The sequence below is a fragment of the Cygnus olor genome, chromosome 5, assembly GCF_009769625.2.
Source record: "Cygnus olor isolate bCygOlo1 chromosome 5, bCygOlo1.pri.v2, whole genome shotgun sequence".
Classification (NCBI taxonomy): Eukaryota; Metazoa; Chordata; class Aves; order Anseriformes; family Anatidae; genus Cygnus; species Cygnus olor.
In genome coordinates this window covers 3,956,999-3,983,453 of record NC_049173.1, presented here as the reverse complement: position 1 = coordinate 3,983,453, position 26,455 = coordinate 3,956,999, and the positions used below count along the sequence as shown (strand labels likewise).

Sequence of the window (26,455 nt, the reverse complement as noted above, 5' to 3'; positions counted from 1 at the left end):
TGTGTGTGTAATGGAAGATAACCTGCTTGTGAAACGCTCGCTTCCTTCCCCATCCCCAGCGGGGTGACTAATGAAGCGTTATCTGGGTATTTCTTCTGAAAACTTGGGCTCGGCGGCGTACGGGCACACGGGGGAAAGAAAGCACGCCTGCTTTTCGATTGAGGAGCCTTAAATGCGTTGTGTGTGTAAATCTCGAAAGTTCAGTTAATGCTTTTTGGGTAAAAAAAGCAGTGGCCCTTGACAATTATCTGTATTCTGAAATGTCAACGGTAGTTCCTATTTTTTTAAATTCTTACATTATCTTAGCCAGTTTACTGGCACCATAAAGGGCTTCTTTATGGTTTGTTTCCCAAGTGAAGTCCTGAAATAACATTTCTTTGCTTTTAAGAGCTATATGGCAGAAGCAGGAATCCTAGATTTAAAAACAAAAACATCCCGTTTCAGGAGTAGCTAAAATTTTTATAACTAACCTTGTGGCTTTGAGGACGGATAAAAGAACAGATAAGTGGGTTTTTGTTCTTAAAACTTGCCTTCATTCATGGTTTTACTGGTTTAAGTATACGTTCTGAAACTTTAGCCAAGTGCTTGCAGTTCCACTTCATAAGAGCTATGGGCAGATATGCACGACGTGGGATTTTTTTTTCTGCGTTACTAGAAAGATTTCCCTTATCTGTCCCTCTCCTCTGCCATTTCCCTTTTGTAGAGTGAATCTCTGGTGGTTTGTGATGTTGCTGAAGACCTGGTGGAGAAACTGAGAAAATTCCGGTTTCGTAAAGAAACCAACAATGCTGCCATTATAAGTAAGTTTAAAACACAACTGGCCAAAACTGCCAGATTTTGCAGAAAATCTTCTCTTCCCTCCCGTGTAATTTTGTTGCCGTAACAGATAAACGGGATCCAAGAGACTATTACTGCTATGAACTTAAGTACTTTCCATTCTGCCTGTAATTTTAACAGTAGAAAAACACAGTTTTAAGGAGAGAAGGCTTGGCTTTGTCTGCTCTTAGTATGAGTTTTTGCAGCTAGCTGTGGCTCAGAGTCCATGTCTGGTTGTAAAATGATAGCAAAAAAATGTTAGGGTATGGTCACTTTCAGTTCACAAATTTTATAGCGTTTAAGTAGGAGAGTTTGACATTTGTCTTTGAAATTTGTAAAAAGCTTATTGCTGTGAACAGCCTTAGACTGTACTGCTTTTGACTTCAGGGATGTTGTGAAGCCTTGGGATAGGAACTGAAGAAACAGAGCAGACGAGGAATGTACCTATGTGTGTGTTAAAAAGCTTTATGCATGCGTTGTATAAATCAGTTGAAAGTTGATCTGTGTTTTGTTTCGATTTGTAGTGAAAATCGACAAGGATAAGCAGTTGGTGGTACTGGATGAGGAGCATGAGGTTTGTTAAATGAATTGTAAATAAGAGTATCTTCAGCCTGCAATGTATTGTTGTCTCTAAGGTACTGCCTTAGTTTCAAATTGTTATCAAACTCTTAATCTAATTTGGGTCATGAGCTTATTTAAATGCATGGTCACTCTGCATGTAAAGCACAGCACTATTAATAGTGGAACTACGCAGAAACAATGGCGTTGACTAATGGCGCAGAAGATAAGTTATTTTAGAGCTGTTCTTCTACAACTCTGTACGTAAAAGGCATCTTTGGCACCTGCTGGCTTTTTGAAGAGCGCTCTGCAGCATTTCTCCGTGGACCTGCATATGTGGCTCCGAACTGGTCTGCCATCAATTAGAAGCTAGGGTTGCTAATCCCCTGCAGATCCTAAATTTGATAGGTGGCATAATAAGGTCAGCCCAGTGGGTAGTGTTTCTTAATGGTACGTAGGGCAAAATTAAATCCTTCCAAGGGCTTTGAGCATTAACCGTAGCTCTTATTCCCTAGAATGTAGAAGTTAATGCAGTGTTCGAATAAAGTGGGGACTCTCTGCTTGTACAAGAACCAATTTTTCAAAAGCACCTTTTATGTAGCGGACTTTAACGGATACTTTTTTGGGTGTGCTTGCTTACTTCTGTTTAATGCTAGAGTTAGAAAACCACAGTAGCTGCCAGCATATCCAACCTGAGCCAAAATGTTTTCTAAACTCATTATGCCTAAAATAGGAATGATTATTCATGCTAACATTAATTCTGTGCTTAGTCATAGGGATTTCTTAGCAGGCGAGCTTTCCTAAACTGCTCTAGTAACTTGTACGAGAGATTGTTATCAGTTAAACCATAGATGTGTATCTTAACTTACAGGTGTTTCACTATCCCACTCTTCTGCTTTAGCCTTCGGTTACACCCTCAAGTACAAGTTAATTTGTTCAAACATTGCTTTTGTTTAATGTTACCAGGGTATTTCTCCTGATGAGCTAAAGGATGAACTGCCTGAGAGACAACCTCGATATCCTTCTTGTGCTGCTGGCGTTTGGCTTACTCCTGGAAGCTGTTCAAGATGTTCAAAGTTGGACTTCACCTTTTTAGGCCAATGCTTGCCTGTAGTGAGCCTTCAGTAATATTTTATCTGTGAGGTATCCTAGGGATCAATTCTCACCATGCACTGGCTGGTTGTCCCACTTAAAAGCTTACTCAAGCAATGACCGATACAGTTAAGCCTTTCCCAAGACTTTATTTCCTTTTAAACCATGCTCTGTAACATTTGGGGAAGTGAAGCCATACTGCTGTTAATGTCAAGAAGTGAGTAAATTGTGCCAGTTTTGTATGTTGCTACTTACAGACAACTGCCAGTTACCGCGCTTGGGAGTCCTGTAGGGATTCTTCCCTAAATCATATGCCTCTAGTAAAAGAGGTGTGTGTGTTCGGGGGGAAGGGAGCAGAGCGCGGGGGGAAGTAAATTATTCTTTATAACTAGGTGAAATAAGAGGGGTCCTTAAGTGAGAAGCAAAGAAAATATCCCCTTCCAGTATCCTCAGAAGGTGGCTGGCCATGTTCCAGGTGCTGTTCTGAATCTTTCCTTTCATGACCATAGTGCAGCAGGAGGCTATAAAGCAGGAATCCTAGCTAAAACTTGAGGTCAGATTCCCCAAAACACCTGAAACAATGAAGTGCTTGGTCTGCAAAGAAATCCAGGAACGTAGAGGTGGGTGTGGGAAGTCTTTTTACAAAGCTAGGGGAGGAAAACTTGCAATGAAAGGGCGATTTTGGCTTTCTGGTGTGAAGCAGTAGTACAAAGACGACCCTTTCCCCCCCAGTTGCAGTTAGAAGTTGGTAAAAACAGGCGGGGCCAATTCTGGAAGTCAAATATGGAAGTGAAAATAAAAGGCAGTGAGACTACTTAGTGAATTTGAGGCGTCTGGAGCGCGTGACTTACTTGTGCCTGCATCAGGCTCTGATCATTGAGGATTATATCCTAACAAAATAATTGTTTCCCTAGTTTCTTTAACCTCAGAAAAAACATTTATTGTGTATAGTTACAAGTATCAGCATGAAGACGGAAGAGTTTCCTACCCGCTGTGCTTTATCTTCTCCAGTCCAGTTGGTGAGTGAACACTGTGAATGGTAGCTACTATGTGCTATAAATTTGGGGGTGTTCTTTGCGATAGAAGCGCTTAATGCTGAAGTAATGCTTCAGATGTGTGACTTTATTTATGCCAGTGCCGGAATCAAGGTGCCATAAGGCTATGGTGCTGGCTGGAGACCTTTTTTTTGGGGAGAGGAGCCTCTAATATACGAGCTCTGTCCTCATCTTCAGCTCATGACAAGCGTCAACACTTCCATCTGCCCAGACTTCCCTAGTTGCTAGGGTTTTTCATCGCCTTAGGGGTTCATATTTAAGGCACTTAGGAGGGAGGGTAGAAGAGATCCTTTCTCTTCCGTTTCTGAAGGCTGAACAGAAACGTTACTTTCCTGCATAGCTCTCCAAACAGTGCATCTTTCTAAACGTGCCCGCTGTGATCTCAGTGGCATGTTCAGCAACGTTTTCCTGTAAGTGAAAGGAGCCTGGAGTGCTCTGCATCTGTTCATGTAGATCTAGCCTAACGTGTTTCCTGTTGGCTTCCCCTCAAATCTTGGGGATGTGTCAAAATATGACCAGACTGAGCTCAGGAAGTGAGTGAGGAGAGAGCTAGAAGACGCCACCTCTGTTTCTGAAGGCTTCTGGACACCTCTGTCCATCTTGGGATGTTAGCAACTAGGTGGGAGGCAATTCCTCTCCTTCAGGGGAACCTGTGTCTACCTGTGAGAGGACTGGGACGATGTAAAAGGGTTAGGGTGGGGGTGAAGAGGGTTTCTTAGGGGAGACCTGTACGTGATGGGCAGCAACTCAGCAGTGCTGTGGAGGTGTAAAGGACTGCGGATGAGGAGGAGAGCAGAAGATTCTTTAGCTCAGGTCTGGACCGGTAAAAATGATGGGCTGAACGGACAGTGGTTGAGGAGAAAGACTGTAACCTGAAGTCATCCCAGGTTTGTGCAGAGCTGTGGTTTCCTCTGCTTGCTTTACAGCAATCCTCAGCGTAAACTGACTTGCACAGGGAAGTGTGCGGTTTTAATAGAAGCCAAAGAACCTGTGACTTGCTTTGCACTTACAGAGCTGAATTGCTCCTGTGGCTTCCCGCTGTGTTCTGAATCGTGATAGAGCAGCTCGCTGCCCTCAGTGGGTTATCCTCGTTATCCTCCAGGAGATAACCTGCGTTGTTTTACCCTTCATCACTCAGAACTAGAGTAACCAGGTAGCTAATAGCAACTAGTGACTATATTCTTCTGTGGTTACTGGAGCATCTTTGGATGTATTCTCTGAGTGTTACTTCTCTTCAGAAGGACAGATGTTTTGTGAGTTAGAGCAGCCGTTAGAAACTTCCTGGGAGGCTCTGCAATAGCAAAGCAGGCAGGCAAACCTGTAGTACTTCAAAAAGATAATTTAGGCAATGTTCCTTATGGGATGTCAAATTTATAAGTACACTGATATCTAGAAACTTCTAAATGAGAAGCTTCTAAAGAAAAGAAAATCTGTTCTTGAGGTTTTCTGTTTCTATTTTTTTTCTGCACAGTAAGCTAGGTGTTAGAATGATACTGCTGTCAGAAACAACGAACCATTAGCTAGGAGTCGTGAGCAGCCAGTTAGCTTCCATTGTGACTGAAATTTGGGGGAAACAGACAACATTCAAACTGCCTGGGTTTGTTCTTAGTGTGATTTTAGCTCAAAGGCATATGCGGTAAAGATCCATAGGAGTATAACTAGCAGAGCCTTGGGAATCTTCCAGAAATAGCAGGATGGCAAAGAATTATATGTAATGTAATCAGCACGCTACTGCAGCGATGGGAATTACTGCTTTGTTGGCTGTTTTATTCTGAATTGTGATTCTATTTGCTGCAATATTTGATGTTTCTAAGCAGAAATACAGATGCGTGTTGACACCACCAATTGAACCTGTGTAACTACGCTGTCAGGAAATGCTTTTCAAGTGCCAAATATGAAAGTATGAGCAAGGATAATACTGTACATAAAGAATTAGGTCACTTTCCTGAATGAAAAAGTGGCCTAATTCAGCTTTCAATTTGGATTTTTTTGAAATCTTTTGAGATATTACAGTTGAAATAACCAAGCACAACTTATTTTTTCTTTTTTTTTTCCCCACACAACTACAGGATGTAAGCCTGAACAGCAGATGATGTATGCTGGGAGCAAGAATAAGCTTGTACAGACAGCTGAACTCACTAAGGTACACTTGACTAGTTGAAGTAATTGTCCCTCCTCTAAATGCATATTGCAGAAGCTGTTTTCTGTCTTGCTTGAACTCAAAACAAGAAGGATGTTATGAGACTTTGTAATTACAGTGAATAGAGTCTGTTTTAGGAAGACTGAAGACAGCAGCATGTTTGGGGACTTATGGATTTTTAGGGGGCAGGAAGGACAATGTCCCAGAAAGTAACCATGTAACTGAAATGTCATTTAATAAGATAGATATCTTCACTTTGGGGAATTAGTGTGTTAATGAGCAGTATACACTGAAGCCTTAGAATTCTGTGGACTAGTTTTGCTGCATGGTCTATGGGTTTGCATGTTTACAGACCATAGCCTTCAGAATACATAACATGCGCCAACTGCTGAACAATTCCAAAGCTTCCTGTGTTTGCCTCCTCCATTGTTGGCACCTGGTTTTCTCAAAATGTTAGTTCTGACCAATAAAACTAAATAGATTAACTGGTCACTTCAGGCTTTTCATACAGTGTGAAATGATTTCACAATTCCCCATCAGCACCATTCCCTTTCAGTCTTCCTTATCTTGACTGAGTACTTCCACATCCCATTAGAAATGTGCATTAGGGCAAAAGCAGAACTGTGAACTTCTACCTCTTGTACCTCGTAAGAAAGACCTCTCTTTTTTAAGTTGGATTAAGTTGACACGAGTAAATGGGAGGGAAGCAGAAGCTGAGGCAGAAGTAGCATACCTACAGCCCCAAGGAAACCTTTTTAAGGTCTGTTGAAACTGCATCTTACAGACCTGAGAACTCCAGCATCTGAAAGAAAGGGAGAAGAATTTCTTGAGGAGACAGGCAGTTGGTTTTGGTGAGTGAGGAGGAAGACTCGATGCGAAGGCAAAAGCCTGGGGACTAGCTGTGTTGGAGTGACTACTACTTGTCAAGTGGGAGAAATTGATTTGGTCTGAAATACTTTTGAATGAAAGCCTAGGGGTGGGTATAGAAGTGCATGATTATCTTCCTTCTGAAGCTGGCCCTGGCCTGTCTCCAGTTCAGGTTGTTTACTTGCTCTTTAAATGTGCTTTATTCCTGTCCATCACCGAGCCTTGCTTCACTCTAGCTAATGCCGTGACTTCTTCCTGGTGTTATTTCTGCATGTGAGCTATTTTCCTCTGCGGCTTGCATATTAGCTTGGCTTCTATTAAGCTGTTCCATGTCCATAACATGGAATTTTGTTCCCCTCATGCCCTGCTCTGCCCTAAATCTTTTACTTAAAAAGTCAGTATTGGTTGGTAGCATTACTGCCAGAATACGAGGAGCAGTGTCCAGAGCCCAGTCCATCAGAGCTGAAAAATGATACAAATCCTGAATTGTTTCATGAAGAGGATTAAAATGGTAAAATGACTGTGGACAGGACTAACTATGAGCTCATATCCAAGCAGCAGGTTCACTGAGAAGCTTGTTTTCCGAGTCCTACAAAAAGCCATCTGGTCAGCTGGCTTTAACGTGCTTTTTACAGCTATGTACTCTATACACTTAGTAGGATAAATAAACCTATTTCAGCACTAAATCAATTATTTTCAGTGTTGTCAAAACAGGAACAGTAGACTAGAGGAAAGTATTTTATTGGTTTCATTGTGTAGGAGAACATTCTTGAAGGCCTGTGGATTTTACTCGCTGGACTCTTCTGAAAAGATTACCTGCCTATGGGCATCTGAAAGACTCCAATACGGAATTTACCTACCCTCTCATCGAGGCTATTAAAAATCAGAACTAAAGTCTCTTGCTCATATGGAGCATAAAGAATTTATTTGCTTCTTTGGTCTTGTTTTTTGTTTCAAGGCTGTGTTAAAAGTTTAAGATAAGCACGAAGCTTTAGGCTGGTGCTTTTTGTGAGTCTTCTGTTCTGAGGTATCCCAGCCTTGTTTCTTATATTGAAAACATGTTGCTGGATGCTATGGATTTACTGTAATTCAAAGAAGAAATAACTGTCTTGTACTGAGCATGCTTTCAAAACTTTAGGCTTAGTTCAGCCTGGAGGTTAAATTAATTTTTGTTGTTCAAATAGACAATCCTCTTGCTTAGATATTTAAAGAAGACTATGTATGAGGAGGTGCGATTTCAGAGAAACTTTAAAATGCAGTAAATGTGCTGTTCTCAGATATATTTTTAAACAACAAGAATGATGTCTAGAAACAGGAACTGCAGAATTTTTAACTTGTCAAGTTACTAATATTCCTGGCTGCTTAGTCTTGTATATTTTCAACTGATGTTTTGTTAGTCTAATAATCCATTCATGCAAGAAAACAAGTGGAAACTCTTTAACTTGGTTACCGGTTTATTACAGCTCAGACAACTTGTGTGGAAAGCTATTGATTTCTTTGTATGCTTATCCCTTTGAAGTACCAGCACCTCAAATATTTACGCAACACAATTTTGTTTAGGTATTTGAAATAAGAAATACAGAAGACCTAACTGAAGAATGGCTGCGTGAGAAACTTGGCTTCTTCCATTAAGAAAATCTCTGTAATAAGTATTTATGTACCATCCTGATAATACTGGAACCAGACATGAATACTTACATCTAAAAATGCACTGTATTTACATCTGTTTCCTGCAGTACATCTCTTGTGCAAAGTTTGTGCAAAGAATAGCAGGTCTGTCTCCTTGAAGTAACAAATCTTTGCAGGTGTTTCCTTATATGTACCTGTTAAAAGGGAATACTTCTCTGCAGGGAATCCTTTTGCACTCTTGTGACTAATATTTCTATAACTAAAATCGTTCAGTTCGGGATTTATAGCTATATACAAACATAACTTGGAAGCTGACGCTAACTTTTCTGAGCTACAGATGCATCCTTATGAGGTATACTAGCCATTTATATGCAAAAATCGTGTACTGTCACTTACTTGTCAGAATTTTTGACCTAATGCCTTCTCAATTTTGAAAACTATTCCCTGGAAGCAGTTAGTATTAAAAAGGCAAAATCCTTGTACAGCAAACCCATCCATTTATCCCTTCATTGAGTTCATATGAAATTTCTCAAGTTCTCGGAACTAATTTTTGTCATTCCAGTAATTCCTCAGCTGACTGAGTCAATCTTAACTAAATTTCAGGGCAAAGCTTTGTCCACTTCTCATGCTAATACAGTCTTGCAGGAACTAGAAGATAACTAAGGGCTGAATTACAACTCTGGTTGCTTTCATACCAGATGTCTTGCGCATATAACTTATTACACTGTTAAGAAGTTTACCTCTGCTCATTTCCTCTTATACGAACACCTGTTAATACTGTGTGCCTTTAATTTGTTAGCTTTAAAATGACTTGAGAATTTTACACTGCCACTTATTACGAATTTGGTAAAATCTTTGTTAAAGAATCCAAGTAACATTTCCTCCTAGTGCCTAGTGTTGCAGTTGACATCTATAAAACAAAAGCTAACCTCATTCTCCTTGAAATTCCAGTCATCTGCTCCATTTGTAGGAGTCCAGGAGGTTAAAGCCTTTCATGATACTGAATGATTTATATCTCTTTTTGTTACAGAAGTTGGCCACACAGAGCTTTTTGAGTATTTTAATGACAGTCTCTAACTTTCTTAACTGCTTGTTGGTCAAAAGTACATTCCAAGTGAAGCTTTTGCATAAGTGGTGATTTGATTTTTCATTTACTTACGGTTCATCTCTTTGAAACAGTAAAGATTCTAATGTGAATATAGTATTTAACTTTTATAAATGACGAGTCTTTTTACAGATCTGTTTTATAATGAGTAGAATAGTTGTCTGATAGGGGACATGTTCAGCCAATGCAGTGGCAAAAGGAGTACTCGTGACAGTATCTCACTATCTTGCTCATGAGTGTTTGTTGTGCTACTGAACAAGAATCTGCGTAAGAGCAGCTTCCTGTTGATAACACACCTTAAAATACAGCTGCCCTAACAAATTTCTTTGGTGAGAAGGAATGCAGTGTTAAATTTGGAGGCCAGTATTTCATGCTGTGAAACCTTTGCTGAAAGGAGGTTTATTTTTTGTTTGTAAACATATGTTGTGTTAGTGGTTTTAACACTAATTCCTGTAAGATCACAAGGAATTTATTTGCAGGGGTCATCAGTGTTGGTATCTCTCTTCTTAGTTTGATGTTACTGCTCATCTATTTGTATACAAATCTGACTCGAGAGGAGCTCTTCAAAATACATGCTAGGATGATTCAATTAAATCGATCTTTCAGTGCTGGAAGGAAATGCTTGTAATTAAAATCAAATTTCTCTTAACATATTGAACTGGAAAAAACATTTCATTTCCCTGGACAAAAAATGTAGATTATGAAACTGTTGCTCGGTTATTCTGTACTAGAGATCAATAAAAAATTTCTTTTTTGATGAACATTGTATAAATAAGACTGGCTTAAAAGGGATGTTAGTCACGATATCAGTCTTGAAACAGCAAAAATCTTGTTCCCTTAGCATTGTGCTAAAGGTAAGGCATGTCAAAGTACAGGGTGGGTGAGGGGAAGCTACCACTTGTAACGTTCAGCTTGATTTTCAGTGGGAAAACTGGATTAATAATCTCTGCCATTGTACTTTGTACACTGGTGGGCTGCCAGCATCCAACTGCTGCTTGCACAGATCTCAACAAAAGTGACTGTGAAGGGGGCCTCCCTCTGGAGGAGGAGGAAGGAGCTGCTGCAGTCAGATGAGTGAGCGTGGCTCTGCATCTCTGGATCGCTCCACCTTCTGCCAAGCAAACTCTGCTACTAAAGATTATGTCCACGTGCTGGAAGTTTTCACTCGGAGTTCTTCTTTGCCATTCACTTTGTGTGTGCTTGTTGCCTCTGCTTAAGGACTTTCTGCCCTGGGTGCTGCCCCTCAAGTCTTGTAGAAAGCCAACAAATCCTGTTGAGAGTGCTAAAGCCCACATTCTTGTGGAAGACGATGTTGACGCTGCTCAGCCCACCAGTATTAGTCTTCTAACAGTCTTGCTTGGTAGCTGTGCCTCCTTCCCTTCTCTGAGCTGTGGAAGTGAGGAAGCAGCTGCAGGTACTTGAAGAATGAGCGTGCAGAGGATGTTTGCTATTCTAGGCTTGTTTGTGGCTTCCTTGTTTCTAAAGTAGTGCTTTGGCACAACTCTCTGCTGCTTTCTGTCCTAGGCCCTTGAGATATAGATAGTGCTAATACTGGTTAAACAAAGACATTGATTATATCCAAATCCGTCCAGCACAAATATTTGTTTCCATATTTTTCCCACCTTATCCGTAGAACTGTATTTTCCTTACTGCTGCCCACCTAAGATCAGCAGAAGGCAGATGTGTCCGTGTTCAGAAGGCCAGTATGTTCTGACTGTGCTTTACTATTGAGTTGCCTGTCTGTGAAGACACTTGTCTTGAATTTTCACATCTCTAAAGAGGGTTCAAACAACAAATTACGATGCCATTTATGGGAGCCTTTGTAGCTAAAGGTCTGAGAGTCAGCATTTTCCATGGTGAACTCCTATTTTTCAGGAGTTAGTAAGTTGGCCACAAAATCCTTGGCCCAGAGTTAAATGTAAAAGTTTTTTATAAAGAGAGACTTCTGCCACAATAAACTTGTTTTGCATTAAATATCGAATAGCTGGCTGGGATACAGCTCTTGCAATCCTGTTAATTGATGGTAAGCTGAACTGAAGCATGAGTTTGCATGGTAACCCAATAAAATGAACTTGTACTATTCAAATATTTTTTAACCAAGTTTAAATGCTGATATTTGACGGTTTAAGTGTGTTTCTAGAATCATGAATGCTGTTCTGATTTATTAGAAGAGGCAATGCGGGTGTTGACACCATTCCACTTCTCCAAAGGAGCATCTTATGCAAGTGTAGCAAGATTCCATTTTTTATACCTTTAACTGTAAAATGGTCCAGAAACAATGTTAATCCAAAACCAGGAGTCTGAGTCAAACGTGCAAAAGCAAGGGGTGCTGCCTGTTCCTAGCTTCAGTGTGCTCAAAAGAAATTTTAAGTAATGCTTCTTTATAGATCCATCTAGTAACTGCGAAATGGAGGTGTAATGGGACATGAGAAGTGAAACTCTTGCTTTTGCTACGTGATCCAGACTTGATGTGACCTGTCAGGGCTGGCATCAGTGCTGCAGGTGGTAAAAGGTGCGGGAGGTTCATGGCCAGTCTTGGGAACTCGACAATTCCATGAAAATATCAGTAACCAGTACAACCTCCATATGCTGTTTAGTCTCTGCTAGTTCACATTGCATGTTTACTTTAAACCAAATCTTTTTTTTTTTTGCTAAGCATGGTGCTTGTATTGGTTTAAATAAAATGTTTAATTAAGAGGTTCTGTTTCACTGTTTTAATTGCAAAGTAGCACATCAAGCATAGGTGTGGGGGGAGGGGTCATTGCTATTAGGCATGACCTTCCTCCTCAGCTTCCTGGAGTCTGCTTTGAACTTGTAGTGTGGTCTTTGGTCTTAAATATGCTTCCTCTGTGGCTGTTCTGCATGTAAGGATTCCTCTTTCCATCTGTGGTGAAGGGTGGCAGAGGAAGGGGGAGGACAGGGCAGCACATGGGAGTACTCTGGATAACTGCCCTCTTCTCTGCTTTGCACTTTTGTGCCTCAAAACTCAGTGCAAATCACTTGTGAGCAGCAACGTGGCATGGGACCTCAACAGGATTGAGACACCGCTTCAGAGCTCTGTGTTGCACCTCTCCCACGAGATCAAGGCTGCTGGCATAACCTGCAGCTGTGGAATAGGGCACGGTGTGGGTGCCAACCGACCAATGTTACAGTGTTTGTCAAGGAGACCCCATAGCCTGAAGGAGACAAAGGAACTCAGTTCTCTTCCTTCTTTCACTTGTTGGCCCATCTCTTTCCTGCCTGAGGGACCACTAGGTTAAGCTGATCAAAGTATTCCCTTTCTTCATTCTTTCTTTTTTTTTTTCTTGATCTTTGGAGATTTTTTCCTACCTTGTTGAAAAAGCTGCTAAAGATAATCCAAGGAATTCAGCTTCAAGAGCTGGCATTGTTCCTGCCAATGCTGAAGAACAGAATTAATGGACCACAGGTTAAATGTGATAGAAGTAAACTCAGGTTTACTCAGGTTTGCCTCAGGGGTGGGCAGCCCTGTGTGAATCTAGCAGCTGTGAAGGATGACGCACACCTGCTTCGGTGCATCTGCCTCTTGAAGGGCTTCTTGGTCACCCAAGTGTGTTGCAGCAGAATCTGTTGCCAAAAAGTTCTAAGAAAGTGGCTAAGCTGCTGTGGGAGAAGAATGGCTCTCAAGAATAACAGTTGATTAAAGGGAAGAAAGAGAAAAGGATAGGAATGAAAAGGTCTCACAGTAGAGAGAGGTCACCTGGGCAGTTCCATGACGTTCTCTGTTGTCCATTGAGTATGGTTAACTAATAAATGAGGTGATAGCTTGCTGAGACTAGATGATCAAAATAGCTGGGAAAAAAAAGCTGACTAAAATGAATTACAGGAAGGTCTCGGGATATGAGCTGAAGGGCAGCTGCTTTCATTCAGGAAAGGTCATTGACTTGTAATAGTTGTATGAAAGTGTCAGTTGGGTGCTTATTGAAGTAAAAGCTAGAGAAGAGAATAGGGAACAAACGGAAAACTCCTGTGCAATGGTACAAATTTGCCATGCCACACATAGTAGCTTGGATATCGTACACAGCTTGTGCTTTCTCTTCCAGGCGTGTGAATAGATGGCTGACCCGGGCCTAGGGTGAGTTTGCTAAGGAGGTCTTGGCGTGGCCTTTGGGGATAAGGCAGGCAGGAAGAGAAGGGCAGTCAGTTCTGGAGGAGCTGGGGTAATTGCTGCTCGTTATGTCAGCCTCCTGGCACTGAAGAGGGCCCTGGTCAAAGGGTCCTGTGAGTGTGTGTGTGTGCCTACTGCTCCACCTTCCCTGTGGGCTGCAGTACAACCTGGCTTCCCAAAACTCGCTGTCTCCTGACAGACGAAGGTCCTGCCGTGCAGCGTTTGGGTGTACGTGAAAGTAGGGGTTCTGGTTTTCAAAATAAACAGTGAATCTTAGGGAACTGGCAACCTCTCTATCTGGGCCATTGTGTAAGATACACGGCTTCATTTGTGCTGTATGCAAGGCTTTGGGAGCCTCATTTCCAGCTATGTTTTAATGAACACATCAGTTTTGAAGCACAAGGAACCCTAGGCCTTAGTTTGTGATTTCTCCAGTGAATACACATTTGTATGTCAGGACATTGAAAGCTACCTACCTCCATTTTTGTATTAACACTCCATTTTCATTTTGTGGAAAACAGTGAAGGAAAACGCTGAAATACAAAGCAGCGAATGTTCCCTGGTCATGGTTAGGACACTGCTGGCATGTAAAACTGTATTTACAGCTGTGTAAACTTGGCCACTGTTCCCCCCTCAGGCTTCCTTCCCTATCTGCTGTTCCTTTTGGTGATACTGAGGCTCTGTGATCCTCTGGGGTTAGTGCTGTCTGCTATATGTATATGCAGCATCTTCTGCAGCCGTGGCTTGGTCTGACTAGGTTCTATGTCATTTTTCTAATGGACCCATAAAGCGAAGGAGATGATTTTAATACATTTGCATAGATGTAGTAAATCAGCGTGGTTGGTTTTGTGACGCCACAGGGGGATTGTTTCCTCTGGGTTATTTTGTAATGTTTCATTCTTTCAGGGACAGCAAACATCCTCTCAGTTAACCTCCTTCACCTTTGGTGGTAAGTGAAGCATCTCATGCAGAATGTGATTGAGCTCAGCCAAAATGCCTCTGACAGCTCTAGCAGTTCCTCAGCAGGAGACAGAGAGGAGAGGAGAGCAATTATCAGCCAGAAAGACACTGAATGCAGAACAGATGTGAACACTGGGAAAACAGCAGGACTGTCTTTCATGGCAAATTTACTGCTGCAGTGGGGAAGTCCCATCAAGGCTTTTTGAAAGGCGCACTGTTAGCCGTTCCTGCTGTTCCATGCCATGGAAGGCTGCTGGTAGCATGAATGCAGCTTCTCTTCCCTTTCCTGTAGTACTCGGCTCTGCAATTAATGTAGCGCAGCCTTGAAATCCCCACGCCATACAGCATCTGTTGTTGTTGCCTCTTTTCTACAGAAAATGGGAAGACAGGAAGAAAATGGGGCAGAAAATACTCAGTTGAAAGGGAAAGGGGCACCAGCGATCCTATACATTGACTAAAGCCTGGGAGGGCAGAACTAGAGCAGAAAGTTAGGGGTCAGTGCCCTCATTGAGCTGAATAAGGAAGAGAAGAGGTTTAGCATTTCTTCAAAAAAAGGTCTAATTTTCAATATCTACCGTTGGAAAATGCTGCTGGATAACTGGAAGAAGAATGTGCCCGCCTTACTTAAAGTGCAACCTGCCTAGCCATCTGCTCTGACAGCAGCAAATCCCGGATTGATTTGTGAATGTGATTAATTCAGCTAGGAGGACTGGATCAAGGGATCAGCTAGAGACAATATTTATACCCTACCTCCAGCTGTGAAAGTGCAGTTGTTTGCTTCAGAAGTAAAAAACAAATTGTACAGCTGTGTTAGCGAAAGAATGAAAAAATAGATGTGCTCGCTCAGCAGCCCTTTTTCCTTAGATGTCCCCTTTCCAAGGACTGTAAGGACAGTCTAACATAAGCCTCCTTTTCCTGGCTGTGAGGTGAAGCAGAGCACTGTCCTTTTACAGAGCTTCTGCACCTTTATTCCCTGTGCCGGTGCTGCCGTTGGTCTCCTTGCTGCAGTTTAGTCACAAGATTGTGAAGTTCCTGGCTCCGTGACCTTGTCCATGTGGACTGGAGAGGCAGACGTGGAGCGTGAGTCAGCCACCCCTCCCTGCTCCTTGTGCCTGAGGTTGCTGATGGGAGCACTGCCGCCGTTCCTCAGCAGGAGAGCAGCGCAGGGCAGCGCCGAAAGCTTCTGAACAAGCAGGGGGCGTGGGTTTCTAGCGCTGGTAGGGTCTTGAGCTGATTTGGTAATGCAAATACATCTGGGGAGATCAAAAGCAAGACTTTTAAAAGACTTTAGATGTAGACGAAGGCTTTCGGAAATCCTACTTAGTGTGATTTAAGTGTGTAAATACACCCTGGGCCTGAAGGTGCTGTGCTCAAGGCCACGTGGGATGCCTGTGGGAGGACAGAGAGACCAAAGTCTCCTGTGTCCCAAGCTGACTCTTTGTTCTCCCTCCCAAATTTTCAAGCGTGCTGCACATCTGGGACTGCAGGAGCTGCCTGGGGGAAGTGTGAGGTTCTGATAACCAGGCTGCGTCTTCTGGCTACTTCATGAATCTTCCTGCTTTCGGGCAGAGGCAGTAATGACGTTGCATCTGGAGGAGCGAATGCCTCATTTGCCCCAGTGAGCAGCCGCCTGACTCCACCTGGGTGCAATCTTACCACCAGTGGTGACTGTGCTCTACTAAAACAATTAGCAGTGGAGTAATTTACAAAGGGGGATTTTGTTTGTTCTCATTACGTGCCAGGTGTAATGCCATCTTAAAATTCCAAGCCTATGGTTTCAGCTTCTCCTTATTCAGGCTGAAATAGCTGCACTGGTTTATATTTGGACCAGAATTTAAAGCTATGGACTGAGGATGGGATTTTCAAAGTCATCACTGCTATAGCTAGGCTAATGCAGAATGTTTTGGAAATTTCCTCTCAATTTGTTAACGAGCAGTCAAATCCCAAAACATGTTAGAAAATAGTTCTTGGGAAAAAAGCAGTTATTGGTCCTTTTGCCCAGCCATGCACTGATGTTATGCCATGGGCTCTGAGTTGCACGGATAGCCGTTAACAGGAGCTCTCTAAAGCAAGAGTAAAACAAACCACCTTGTTGAAAGGACATTTAGTATTTGGCCTATTAAAGGAAAAGTGTTGCCATCTGACAGTAAATGTTGGAGGGATTGAGGCCACAAGTGGGTTCTGTAATGAGACGTGGTGAGATGCCTGGCAGCACCTCTGTTTTGAAATTGAGCTTTATATGTAATTCCTTTTTCTCTTGAGGCCTACTTCCATATACAAAGGATTTTATAACATTAATTAATTTATGTGGTCACATACGTAATGGTAGAGTTTAATGAGCGATTCTAAAGAGTTAATTATCACAACAGGAAAGGAAGTTTGCACAGGAAGGGAAGTTGGTGCACTCACAAGTCCAGGGACCTTTTCATCCTACTGATCAAAGACTGAGCAGTGAACCAGCATCCTACATCCTGATGTCTGTTGGCACATAAATGAGGTAAGTGAGAGCAGAAATCGTATACTTTTGCTTTTTCTCACGTGCACGTAAAAGGTGTGCAGAAACATGACCTCTGCCAGACTACATTAGAGGTACTTGGAGAGTCTCTTCTAAATTGTAGAGAAATAGTTATATTTTTCTCTCCTACATACCTGGTAAGTGAAGTTTAAATCTATTGAAGTCAGCACTGTTTCTGTTACTGAGTTCAATAGTATTAGATTCTTCTTCTGTAACTGTGAAGTGACTATTTTTCCAGAAATATTATTTGCGGTGTTGAAGAACACAGCTAACGCATGAATTACTACCATGATAATTCAGAGAAATTGCTCTGTAACTTTCCATCACAACTCTCTGTAGTCGTGACCTGCCAGAGTCTTCTTTCTTCAGTTAAATCTTCCTTGTGAACGGACTGTAGCACATGGAACAGTGACTGATTATGTGACTGTTTTCTGGTAGCAGCAAACGCTTTAGAGGGATTTAAGACGAAGTGAACAGACACTGACATTTTCCCTTGGGATTCCAATCAGGATTAAACTCAATGAGTCCAGACTAAGAGGAAAGTGCATTAAAAGCTATCGGCCACCTCCAGATCTCCACTGTCTTTCTTGTATTGTTTTTTGGGCTGTTTTATGATTTGTGCAAGGAGGAAGACTTGAGAAAGTTCAATCAGAGAAAATTCTGAGCAGGTAGTTGTGTGATTTGAGATCCCAAATAAATGTATGAAATGAGAAGTTATTAGGTCCTTTTCTACAGAATTTGCATTTCATTTTTTTTATTACCCTAAAAGGACACTCTAATTCAAGAGCTCCTCCAGTGAACAAAAATCTTTGTGGTACAGAATTACTGCCTTCCATTTATCCTGACAATGTAATTGCAGATGAATGGTACGCAAGCATTAGAGGTAATAAAACGTTGCATTCCTTGAGGCAGAACCAGCGTTAATGGCAAATACAAATACGTGGCTGACAAACCCTTTTATTTCTGGTACTACACGTCCCCATGAAAGCATTCTGTTGTACATGAACCCAGAACATAATCAGCAACATAGCAATGCTGCTGCTTATTCCGGTGCAGAACAGATAGTTTGTTTACCTCTCCTCCCCTTGTGCTTCAGCTGCTGTGGATCGTATATCCCAACCCCAAATCATCAGCATCCGTTGTGTCTGGAGTGCTGTGAAGGAAACCTCGCTGCTGCAGCGAGGTGCAGCTCTGTGTTCAAACAGCCGTGAGGCTGCTGGCAGCTCTGTGGTGGTGGGTCCGGGTGATCCCTGACACACGGCGGCTTGGCAGCATCCTGTGGGGTTCCTCTGGGTGTTTGTGTGTGCCCTGAAGCACACGTTCGTGTGTGATGGGTGAGCCTGCTGGCTTCTAGCGGGACTTGTGGTGAGCCAGATCTCCCTCATGGGCCATATTAAGAGACCTGGTGCCAAAGCATCTCTGGTTCTGCAGGACTTGGTCCCAGGGAGGCTCCAGGTATAACACTCGGAGCAGGTACCAGTGAAGGCCACGATATCCGGGCACCTTTTCGAGTAAATGGATGGATTAACCTGCAGCTGGAGACCAACACTCGATAGGTATAGCTGCATCTCCTCGCGTGCCCTCTGTTTCCTTACACCCCTCTGCCTTTCTTGTGCGAGTGACACCCCGGGCAGCCTGGGAAAAGCCTGAAACCAGGAGCTCACACACCGAGCGTGGTCGGGTCTCCCAGCAGAGCCCAGCCCTGGGGCAGCTGGCGGCCCCTCAGCCCTTTCTGTGGTCACTGGGTGGCCAGGAAGGCTGTGGGGTGCAGCGGGGACAGAGCCTGGGGCTGCCCAGGCTGCTGGCTGCTGTGTCCCGCACTCCTGGTTCTTTCCTTTCCTGTGCATCTGCCTTTTTCTGGGGGTTACATCAAAGTTTTGTGGGTCCCAACGGTACTACTCCCTGCACGGGAGTGGTTTGAGGATGAGGCTGCTTTATGGAGATCAACCTCACGTCTGCAGCAGTTGACTTCCCGAAGACAGCTCCTTTGCTGCAGTGTCCCCTCTTACTGTGCTGGAGGAAACGAAGCTCCTGCTGATTGCTTGTTTTGAGACTCAGTTAATTGCTTTTAAGTTAAAGCTTTTTGGCAAATGTCACCAGGAAATATTATTTACTATTTGGCTGCTGTTGGTTTTATGGGATTCATTACTTGCACAATGTGTCTGGAAGAAATGGTTGCAGGAATGCTTCCCAGGCTTGCTTTATTGCAAGGTATTCCTGCTTAAAACTGAAAGGACTTTTATATGAACCCGTGGAAGAAAATTATGTGAGGTTCTCCCCAAACTGTTTTCTCATCTCCTTGGTGTTTTCTTTCAGAATGCATTGATTGGATAGTAAGAGCTGGTCTTCCCCCTTTCCTGGGCATGAATGGAGCCTGTTCCCAAGTATTTCATCCCAAGGCACGCCTGGCAACCTCCTTGTCTGCAGCCGTACCTCTGCTTGCTGGGTCCCGTCGGGGATGGCACCGCGTTTGTTGGCCCCTGGTGCTGCCTCGTCCCTTTCCACCTGAAAAGCCTTGCCTCTACCTTTTGGTCAAATTCCATTTTCAAACTGAATGTTACTGCCGTCTCCTTGATCTTTGGTTTCGGTGTAGATATCAAGGACAGGACAGGAAAAAGAATAAAATAAAAATAAATAAATAATAAATAAATAAAAAGAAGAAAAAAAGAAGAAAAGAAAATAAAAAGAAAGAAAAGAAGAAAATAGAAAAAAGGAAAGAGAAGATAAAAAAAAGAAAAAAATGAGAAAAGAAAAGAAAGGAAAGGAAGAGAAAAAGAAAAGAAAGGAAAAGAAAATAGGAAAGGAAAAAGAATAAAAAATAAATAAATAATAAATAGAAGAAAGAAGAAAGAAAGGAAAATAAAAAGAAGGAAAAGAAGAAAGTAAAAAGAAAGAAAATAGAAAAGTATGAAAAAGAAAAAAACGAAGAAGAAGAAAGAAAAAGAAAAGAAAGGAAAAAAGGAAAGGAAAATAAAAGAAAATGGATAAAATATAAATAAATAGAAGAAAAAAGAAAATAAAATGAAAAGAAAGGAGAAAATAAAAAGAAAAAAATAGAAAAGTAAGAAAAAACGAAAAGAAAAAAAACAAAAAAAAAGAAAGAAAAGAAGAGAGAAGAGAAGAAAAGAGGAAAGAGGAAGGGAAAGGAAAAGGACCGGACGCTGAGCGGCCCCGGCGCAGCCCGTGCCGCGGGAGTCCCGCCGGGAGGAGCCGCCGCCCTCCCGAGGCCCCGCCCCGGCCCCCGCCGCCCCGGCCGCTCCCGGCGGCCCCCGGCAGGTGTCGCTGTGCGCTCCGCGGGCGCTCTCCCGGCGGCGTCCGCTGGCGCCCGGCCCCGCGCGCGGCCCGGCCCGTCCCGGCCCCGCCATGGCGTTCACGTTCGCGGCGTTCTGCTACATGCTGGCGCTGCTGCTCACCGCCGCCCTCATCTTCTTCGCCATCTGGCACGTGAGTGCGCCGCCCTCCTGCCCCCGGTACCGCGGTAGCGCGCCGTGCCCCTGCCGCCCGGGTGACGGCCGTGCCCCTTCTCTTCTTGCAGATCATCGCGTTTGACGAGCTGAAGACGGACTACAAGAACCCCATCGACCAGTGCAACACGCTCAACCCCGTAAGTGCAGCTCGGGGCGTCCGTACTGCGGGTAACGCGCTGTGCGCCCTGCCCCGAGCCGCGGGGCTGCCCCTCGGGCTGGGCGAGACCTGCCGGGTTCACCCGTAGGGAAACCAAGCCTCCCTGCCCGGTCCTTTATTTCCCACTGAATATTCTGACTGTTGTTGATCTGCCGGCGACCCTCCGGCCCTCGTACTAACGCTCTTTCAATCTGCTTTCCACACTTTTCGGCACAAAGACAGTTGAAAAGGTCAAAAAGATTAAAAGAGTCAAAATTGCGTTAAAGGTGTGTACTGCTTCTCAGTTTAATGTTTTTTAATGCCACTTCCATTTTGTTAGGAACATCTGTAATACCCTTAAGGCGTTTTGTTTAGTGTGCCTGTCCATCTGCTTGTTACTTGTTCGTCGGGGTTTACAGCAGCTCCATGAATTTCCATACCTTGTGCAAAAACGATTTTGCTTGCAGTGAAGTGGGGAAAACTGTTACATGCCCGGTACGTACATCCTACGGGTTAACTTCAGACAGAAATGAATGGCACTTCCCAAGCAAGATTTATTAAAGCCCGAGATGACAGGAGGCCAGTCGTTTTTAAGCATTGGCTGGGTAAATTCTGCTCTTGCTTGAGGATTTCGGCGGGCACAAGGTGACAGGCCTTACCTTCACGTCTTTGTTTTATGTTCCAGGCTCAGGGATATGTCTTGGTGTCCTCTCTTGGATGCAACTCTGACGCTCCTCGGTTTGTGAAAAGCATTTGAGGCAAACTATTTGCTTGCGTCTGTAACAGGCCGATAATAAAAGGGGAGCTTGTTAAAGAGCATATAGTTTGATAACACAGATTTATTTTTTCGCCCGTTTCTCCTGATTTTTGTTTTGGTTTGGCGTGCCCAGGCTGAAGCAGTGTGCCGGGGCAGCACAGCAGTGCGGCCTGGACTTCCTCCTCGTGCTTCGGAGAGTGAAGGAAATCATGCAAATGGAAAACGAATTTAAAGTAGCGGGGGGGTGTTTGTTAGGCACAAATTGACGGTGAGCGTTAAAGCGCGAGAGGGGGCGAGGAGGCGATAGGCAGCCGATGGCATCGCAGAGAGGACCGATGCCTGCAGAGCTGAGCATCTAACAGTTTCCCTTGCTTGGTCTGTTTTACAGTCATTTCTGCTACAGCGTGGGGGAAGGCAAATCCTCACTACATTTATGCATTATGATCTTGTCACAGACTCCCAAGTATTATAACGCGCATGTTTAAAGCAAATATTAACCTTCCGCTAACCCACGTGCATGTAGAGTTCATTGATACAACAGCTTGGTGAGTTGAAAACGTTACGTAAATGGGTACTGGCTGCTCTCCTGACAGTAGGTCAGCTGCTGAAAGTGAAGTGAACATCCAGGCTCTTGAAGGCACCTGGTAAATGGTCACTGGATGAACGCACCGAGGTGGTGCTTTTCTGTAAAAAGAATCAAAAATCCCGGTAGGAATTGATACCTCAGAGAAAGATTAGCCCGAAATAGCAGCTGCTTAGTGTGTTGTTGATGTCCTCTCTTCTGTGCTCCCGCTACAGTAGTCTCTCTTCTCAGCAGAGAGGTGCCTTCCTCCCTCACGCCGGTGATAGAAATCACGCTCGAATACAATTCAGTCAGTTTTCCTTTAGGACAGGCAGGGAGGCTGAAATGTGGTAGGCTTGCAAGACAGGAATTCTGCTGTGGGAGTCGGCTATAATAAACAAGATAAAGACGAATATGTTTTGAGATGTGTAATGGAATAAACTGCAGGTGTCAGACCCGGTAAATCTGTCCCAGCAGGCTGCCAAATGCATTGTTTTGGGTAGGGCTCTTGTTGTTGTTGTTCTGCTTTAAAAAATTGCCAAGTTGTAAATGGTAAGTATACCAAGAAGGATTTGGACAAAATATTTACCTGAAACCTTTCCTTTATGACAGCTTATTTTCGTTGATGTTGATGCAAGTTTGCTTTGTTTGATACTTTTTGCTTCCAGAAGCAGAATGTAGTAGCAGAGTGGGTGGCGAGAATGTCTGTTTGTTGGTGGGTTTTAGGTTTCTAGGAATCTATTTTTGGGCTTTAAAAGAAGTGTCCGGCTAGAGAGAATGAAAAAAATACAAAACACGGATAAAATGATGCAGCCATCCTACAGAGTAGTCGTACTACACAAAAAAAGAGGGGCAGAGTGCGTTGTGTGTGTGTATGCGGGCCACACGCGTGCATACACAGGGTTTAAAGCTCTGAGAGTGTGGAAAATGCAGAGTTTTCCACAAGGAGATGTTGTAGCGATCCTGAGGTGAGAAGCCAAAAGCTTCCAGATCTGCTTCCTTCTGAATTGTGTAATGAAAGAGTGAATGGTACCACCTCAGGGTGACTTGTTTTAGAAAGTTTTAGTCTTGTCGTGGGTGTGAGGTTTTGCTGGCTCTTTGCATGCATTTAATCTACGGATCTCTCCATATGACCCCCGTTAATAACACTAACCCCAGCTGGCATTTCATGCTTTCTGTGACCTCACAGTAATCGATAACTAGCTCTGCGGCCTTCTGCTGGAAAGCATGACGCTATCAAGCATGCACATCAGGTACTTGTGAAGGAGGGCGAAGCTGGCTCCTACGCCCTGAGCCCCCTGCATAGCTGGGGCTGTTCCCTCCCGCGCTGCAGGCAGCGCAGCGCTCGTGCCCGTGCACGCCGATGTGCACAGCAGCCGTGCTGCCGGTTCGGTGCGGTATGGCTCTGCCGAGGGCACCACGTCTTGGCAGTAGTTCCGATCCGCACAGTCACGTATGTGCGAATATCAAATCAAAGCTGGAAAGTAGGAAAGCCCAAAACATCTTTTTGCCAATCGACCGTTGTATGGAGCATGTTTCCTGGTGATATTTCTCTGTTGCATGAGAAGAAATATCTCAGCGATCTCTTGTGTTATGAAGGTCACATATAAAGCAAGGAATCTGTTAACAGTGCACTTAAGTTAATAGAAGCAATAAAGATTTCTTTATCTGAGCATTTCATTCTATAAAATTTCCTTCTCGGTTTATGATTACCAGGTGAAAACAGCAAGGCACATGCTGCTAGTTGCTCTTTTCACTTTCTGCAGTCTTGAGCTTGTTAGTGTTTGTTTTAAGTAATATTTTTTAAGCAATAGCTTACCTCCAAAATAGATTAAACAGCACACGTTTTGCTTTGAATAATCAAAAAGTCTAACTCATCTTTTTCTCTTCCAGCTTGTACTTCCAGAGTACCTCATCCATGCATTCTTCTGTGTTATGTTTCTCTGTGCAGCAGAGTGGCTTACACTGGGTCTCAATATGCCTTTGTTGGCTTATCATATTTGGAGGTAATATTGACGAGTCTGGTATCTCTGTACTCATGGTAATTGTACCCCATTCTCCTGTTGCAGCGCTTCCTGTTGAGTGTCCTGTGTCTTTGGCAAATGAAGATGCTTTTTGATACGCTAGCGAGGAAGTTTACGTCATGGCTATAAAATAAGAACCATCGCTTTGCTTTCTCTATCACTTTTTTTTAAATTATTTTTATTCTCTTGTGCTGTGCAAGAGCTGTGCTGTGCACATTAATGGTGGCTGACACGTTGGGGTGTGCTAACGCTGCGTATTCGTGGTGTGGACGAGCAGTAGGAGTGGCAATCCTGCCTTCCTCCTACCAGTGAGACGCGAGCACCGCCTTTCCCTCTGCTGTGCAGCTGCGCAGGGAACTGCCGGAGGGAGCGGATCTGCTCGAAACATAGCCCAGTAGAACAGTTTTCACTGCCTGGCTTCCCTGAGCTAGTCCTGGCACCAGGAGGAGTTGGAGGGGTAGGACTGCTGGTTTTGCAAGGAGCCTGCTTTACGCGACATTTGTAGGGTCGTTTTGCATTGACCTGTGCGAGTAGTCCTTCAGCGTGGTCCCAGCATGCATTTTATAACGAGTAGAGGCTGTAGGTTACACAGGGTTACACCGTGGTCTCTTCTCCATCTCTTTAAACCCTTTCATAAGGAATCCCATCCCAGATTTATAAAGTGGTCATATTTCCTTTCGGTGTACCAGAGTTCAGCCAGGTTTACGGCCGAGATAAGCTCTCGCAGCCCCATCTGTAAAAGCTCTTTGATAGCCGTGCTTATTTTGGGGCTCCCAAAGCTGCTCTTGCAGTATGCAGCCTCCTGTGTGGAGCTGATGGACCTGGCTGGGCTGCGAGAGGGGGGATTCCTGGTCCGGTTCTGCGGTGGGCAGGGGGCAGGTGCCCATGTCTCCCATCGCCGGTGCCAGCAAACTGATTGTGTGTCGCTTCCAGGTACATGAGCAGACCCATGATGAGCGGCCCTGGTCTGTACGATCCTACGACCATCATGAATGCAGACATTTTAGCCTATTGCCAGAAAGAAGGATGGTGCAAATTAGCATTCTACCTTCTATCTTTTTTTTACTACTTATATGGGTAAGTTTTTTCCTCTATCCTCCATCTAATTGTTAGTCTGTAATTTTTTGGTTGGGCTCAGTGCTGAAGAGAAATTTGTACATGGGAAAATATCTAATACCAACTTCCCTGAAAAAAAGAAGAAATAGAAGAATCCACAGTTGCCATGCGTTGTTTTAAAGCACAAGTCTTAATTTGGTCAGAATTACTAATACGAATCTCCGGGTTACTGTGATGAGGCTTGGAAGTTCCCGGCCTTCCTCCTGTTAGCACAGCTGAATGACCCCCTGCCCCGTATGCTCGTTAAGAATTTGGAACAATAGTAATTCTCAATTGCGCAGGTATTTTACTGTGATATTTCTCGAAGTTAAAGGTAGAAGAGTCATTTCAAGAGTAAAAGGGGTGGGAGCCACAAAAGCTAGTGCCACCTCCTTGTACCTTCTCCCACTTCTTTCAAGCCAAAAGCCAGAACCGGCTTCCAGCCTGTATTAACTGAGTTTTTACAGTACTCCCCGTTACAGCGTCTCTTGGTCCAGAGACATCAGGCTGTTGCCTCTTTGTGTCACCCTTTACAATGCCCCTCACATGTTTGTGACTTCGTGTAAAATTAAAATGTTTGGTCGCAACCCACATACCTCGCACAGATTTGTTCCTTGGGAGAGCACTTAAGACTGTATAATTAAATGTTTTTCAAAATAATGCATCTGAATATTTTTATCTTGTTTTCTTTCCAGCATGATTTATGTTCTGGTGAGCTCTTAAGAAGACATTCAGCAAGCTTTGTTCCATTTAAGTGCATGCAAAAGCCATGAAACATGGATTATTTACAATGAGACCGTCTCACCAAGATTAAATATGGAATCTGATGATTGCATTTGCATTAGAAAACAATGGCTCCCCTATTTTTAAAATATTTCCACATTTTATACTTGTGGAAAGACTGTTTTCTTATATCTTACTGGGACACTGAAATTAAAGAATTACGTGTACATTAGTCTAAAGATTACTGGGTTTTGAAAAGTTTTGACTTTGCACTCCATAAGGAACAGCCTTCGAGCAGGCGTTTGTCACTGAGCAGCCGTAGTGCGCTGGGTTCTTTGGGCTGGGTTTCGTGGACTCGCGATGAGTGTTACCTGTAGGGGATGTCAGTCTCAAGAGATGAATTCATGGGCACAATTGCAGAAACGGTAGTTCTATTTTTCTTTCTTTTCTCTTTTTTTTTTTTTCCCCTATCTGGTTAATCTTTCCCTGTATATGCATGGTTCAGAGACTCCTGTATTTTCACTGAACACTAGCCTTGCTTTAATCACAAGCATTTGTCATTGTGATAGGAAATGTTGAATTGTCCACAAAAGAGTTAATTTAGATTTTTTTTAAAGTCTATGCACAGACACTAAGAACAAATTTATTAACAAATGGACAAACCTACATTTATCATGTTCAATGGTGAAAATACTCCTGGGTTTAAGAGTAATACTACAGTCCTTTTCAAAGGAGAAAGTGAGATTGTGAAACTGCCCTGCTGTTCCTTAGTGCAATAAATAAAAAAGTCTCAAATTCAGAAATACTTATTTTCAGTTGTTTTGGTGC

The 26,455-nt window shown here is 43.3% G+C and overlaps 2 protein-coding genes and 1 long non-coding RNA gene across 10 annotated transcripts; 2 read left to right on the top strand and 1 right to left on the bottom strand.

The window, feature by feature from the left end:
* The first annotated feature begins 157 nt into the window (after window positions 1–157).
* GMFB (glia maturation factor beta) lies at window positions 158–19,475 on the top strand. Of its 8 annotated transcripts, XR_005820617.1 has the most exons (9): window positions 158–181; window positions 704–800; window positions 1,341–1,390; window positions 2,341–2,390; window positions 3,403–3,485; window positions 5,591–5,664; window positions 16,718–16,845; window positions 18,295–18,419; window positions 19,180–19,475. XR_005820617.1 is itself a non-coding variant. In XM_040559721.1 (8 exons), exons 1-7 carry the CDS (start codon window positions 173–175, stop codon window positions 16,838–16,840), a joined length of 486 nt encoding a protein of 161 aa, XP_040415655.1. In that variant the 5' UTR covers window positions 158–172; the 3' UTR covers window positions 16,841–16,845; window positions 18,295–18,429. The 8 variants fall into 8 exon arrangements, 7 of the variants coding, with proteins under 7 accessions (XP_040415655.1, XP_040415654.1, XP_040415657.1 ...); XM_040559721.1 differs by lacking the exon at window positions 19,180–19,475 and having other exon boundaries at window positions 18,295–18,429; XM_040559720.1 differs by lacking the exons at window positions 18,295–18,419; window positions 19,180–19,475 and adding an exon at window positions 17,373–17,574.
* Window positions 19,476–20,144: 669 nt separating this feature from the next.
* CNIH1 (cornichon family AMPA receptor auxiliary protein 1) lies at window positions 20,145–26,426 on the top strand. The gene is made up of 5 exons (XM_040557287.1): window positions 20,145–20,307; window positions 20,399–20,467; window positions 23,679–23,791; window positions 24,743–24,886; window positions 25,600–26,426. The coding sequence occupies exons 1-5, from the start codon at window positions 20,227–20,229 to the stop codon at window positions 25,625–25,627; spliced, it is 435 nt and encodes a 144-aa protein (XP_040413221.1). The 5' UTR covers window positions 20,145–20,226; the 3' UTR covers window positions 25,628–26,426.
* Window positions 21,004–23,666, bottom strand: LOC121070319. The gene is made up of 2 exons (XR_005820014.1): window positions 21,946–23,666; window positions 21,004–21,243 (listed from the first exon to the last, which is right to left on the bottom strand). It is a non-coding gene; the product is annotated as an uncharacterized LOC121070319 (long non-coding RNA).
* Window positions 26,427–26,455: the final 29 nt, after the last annotated feature.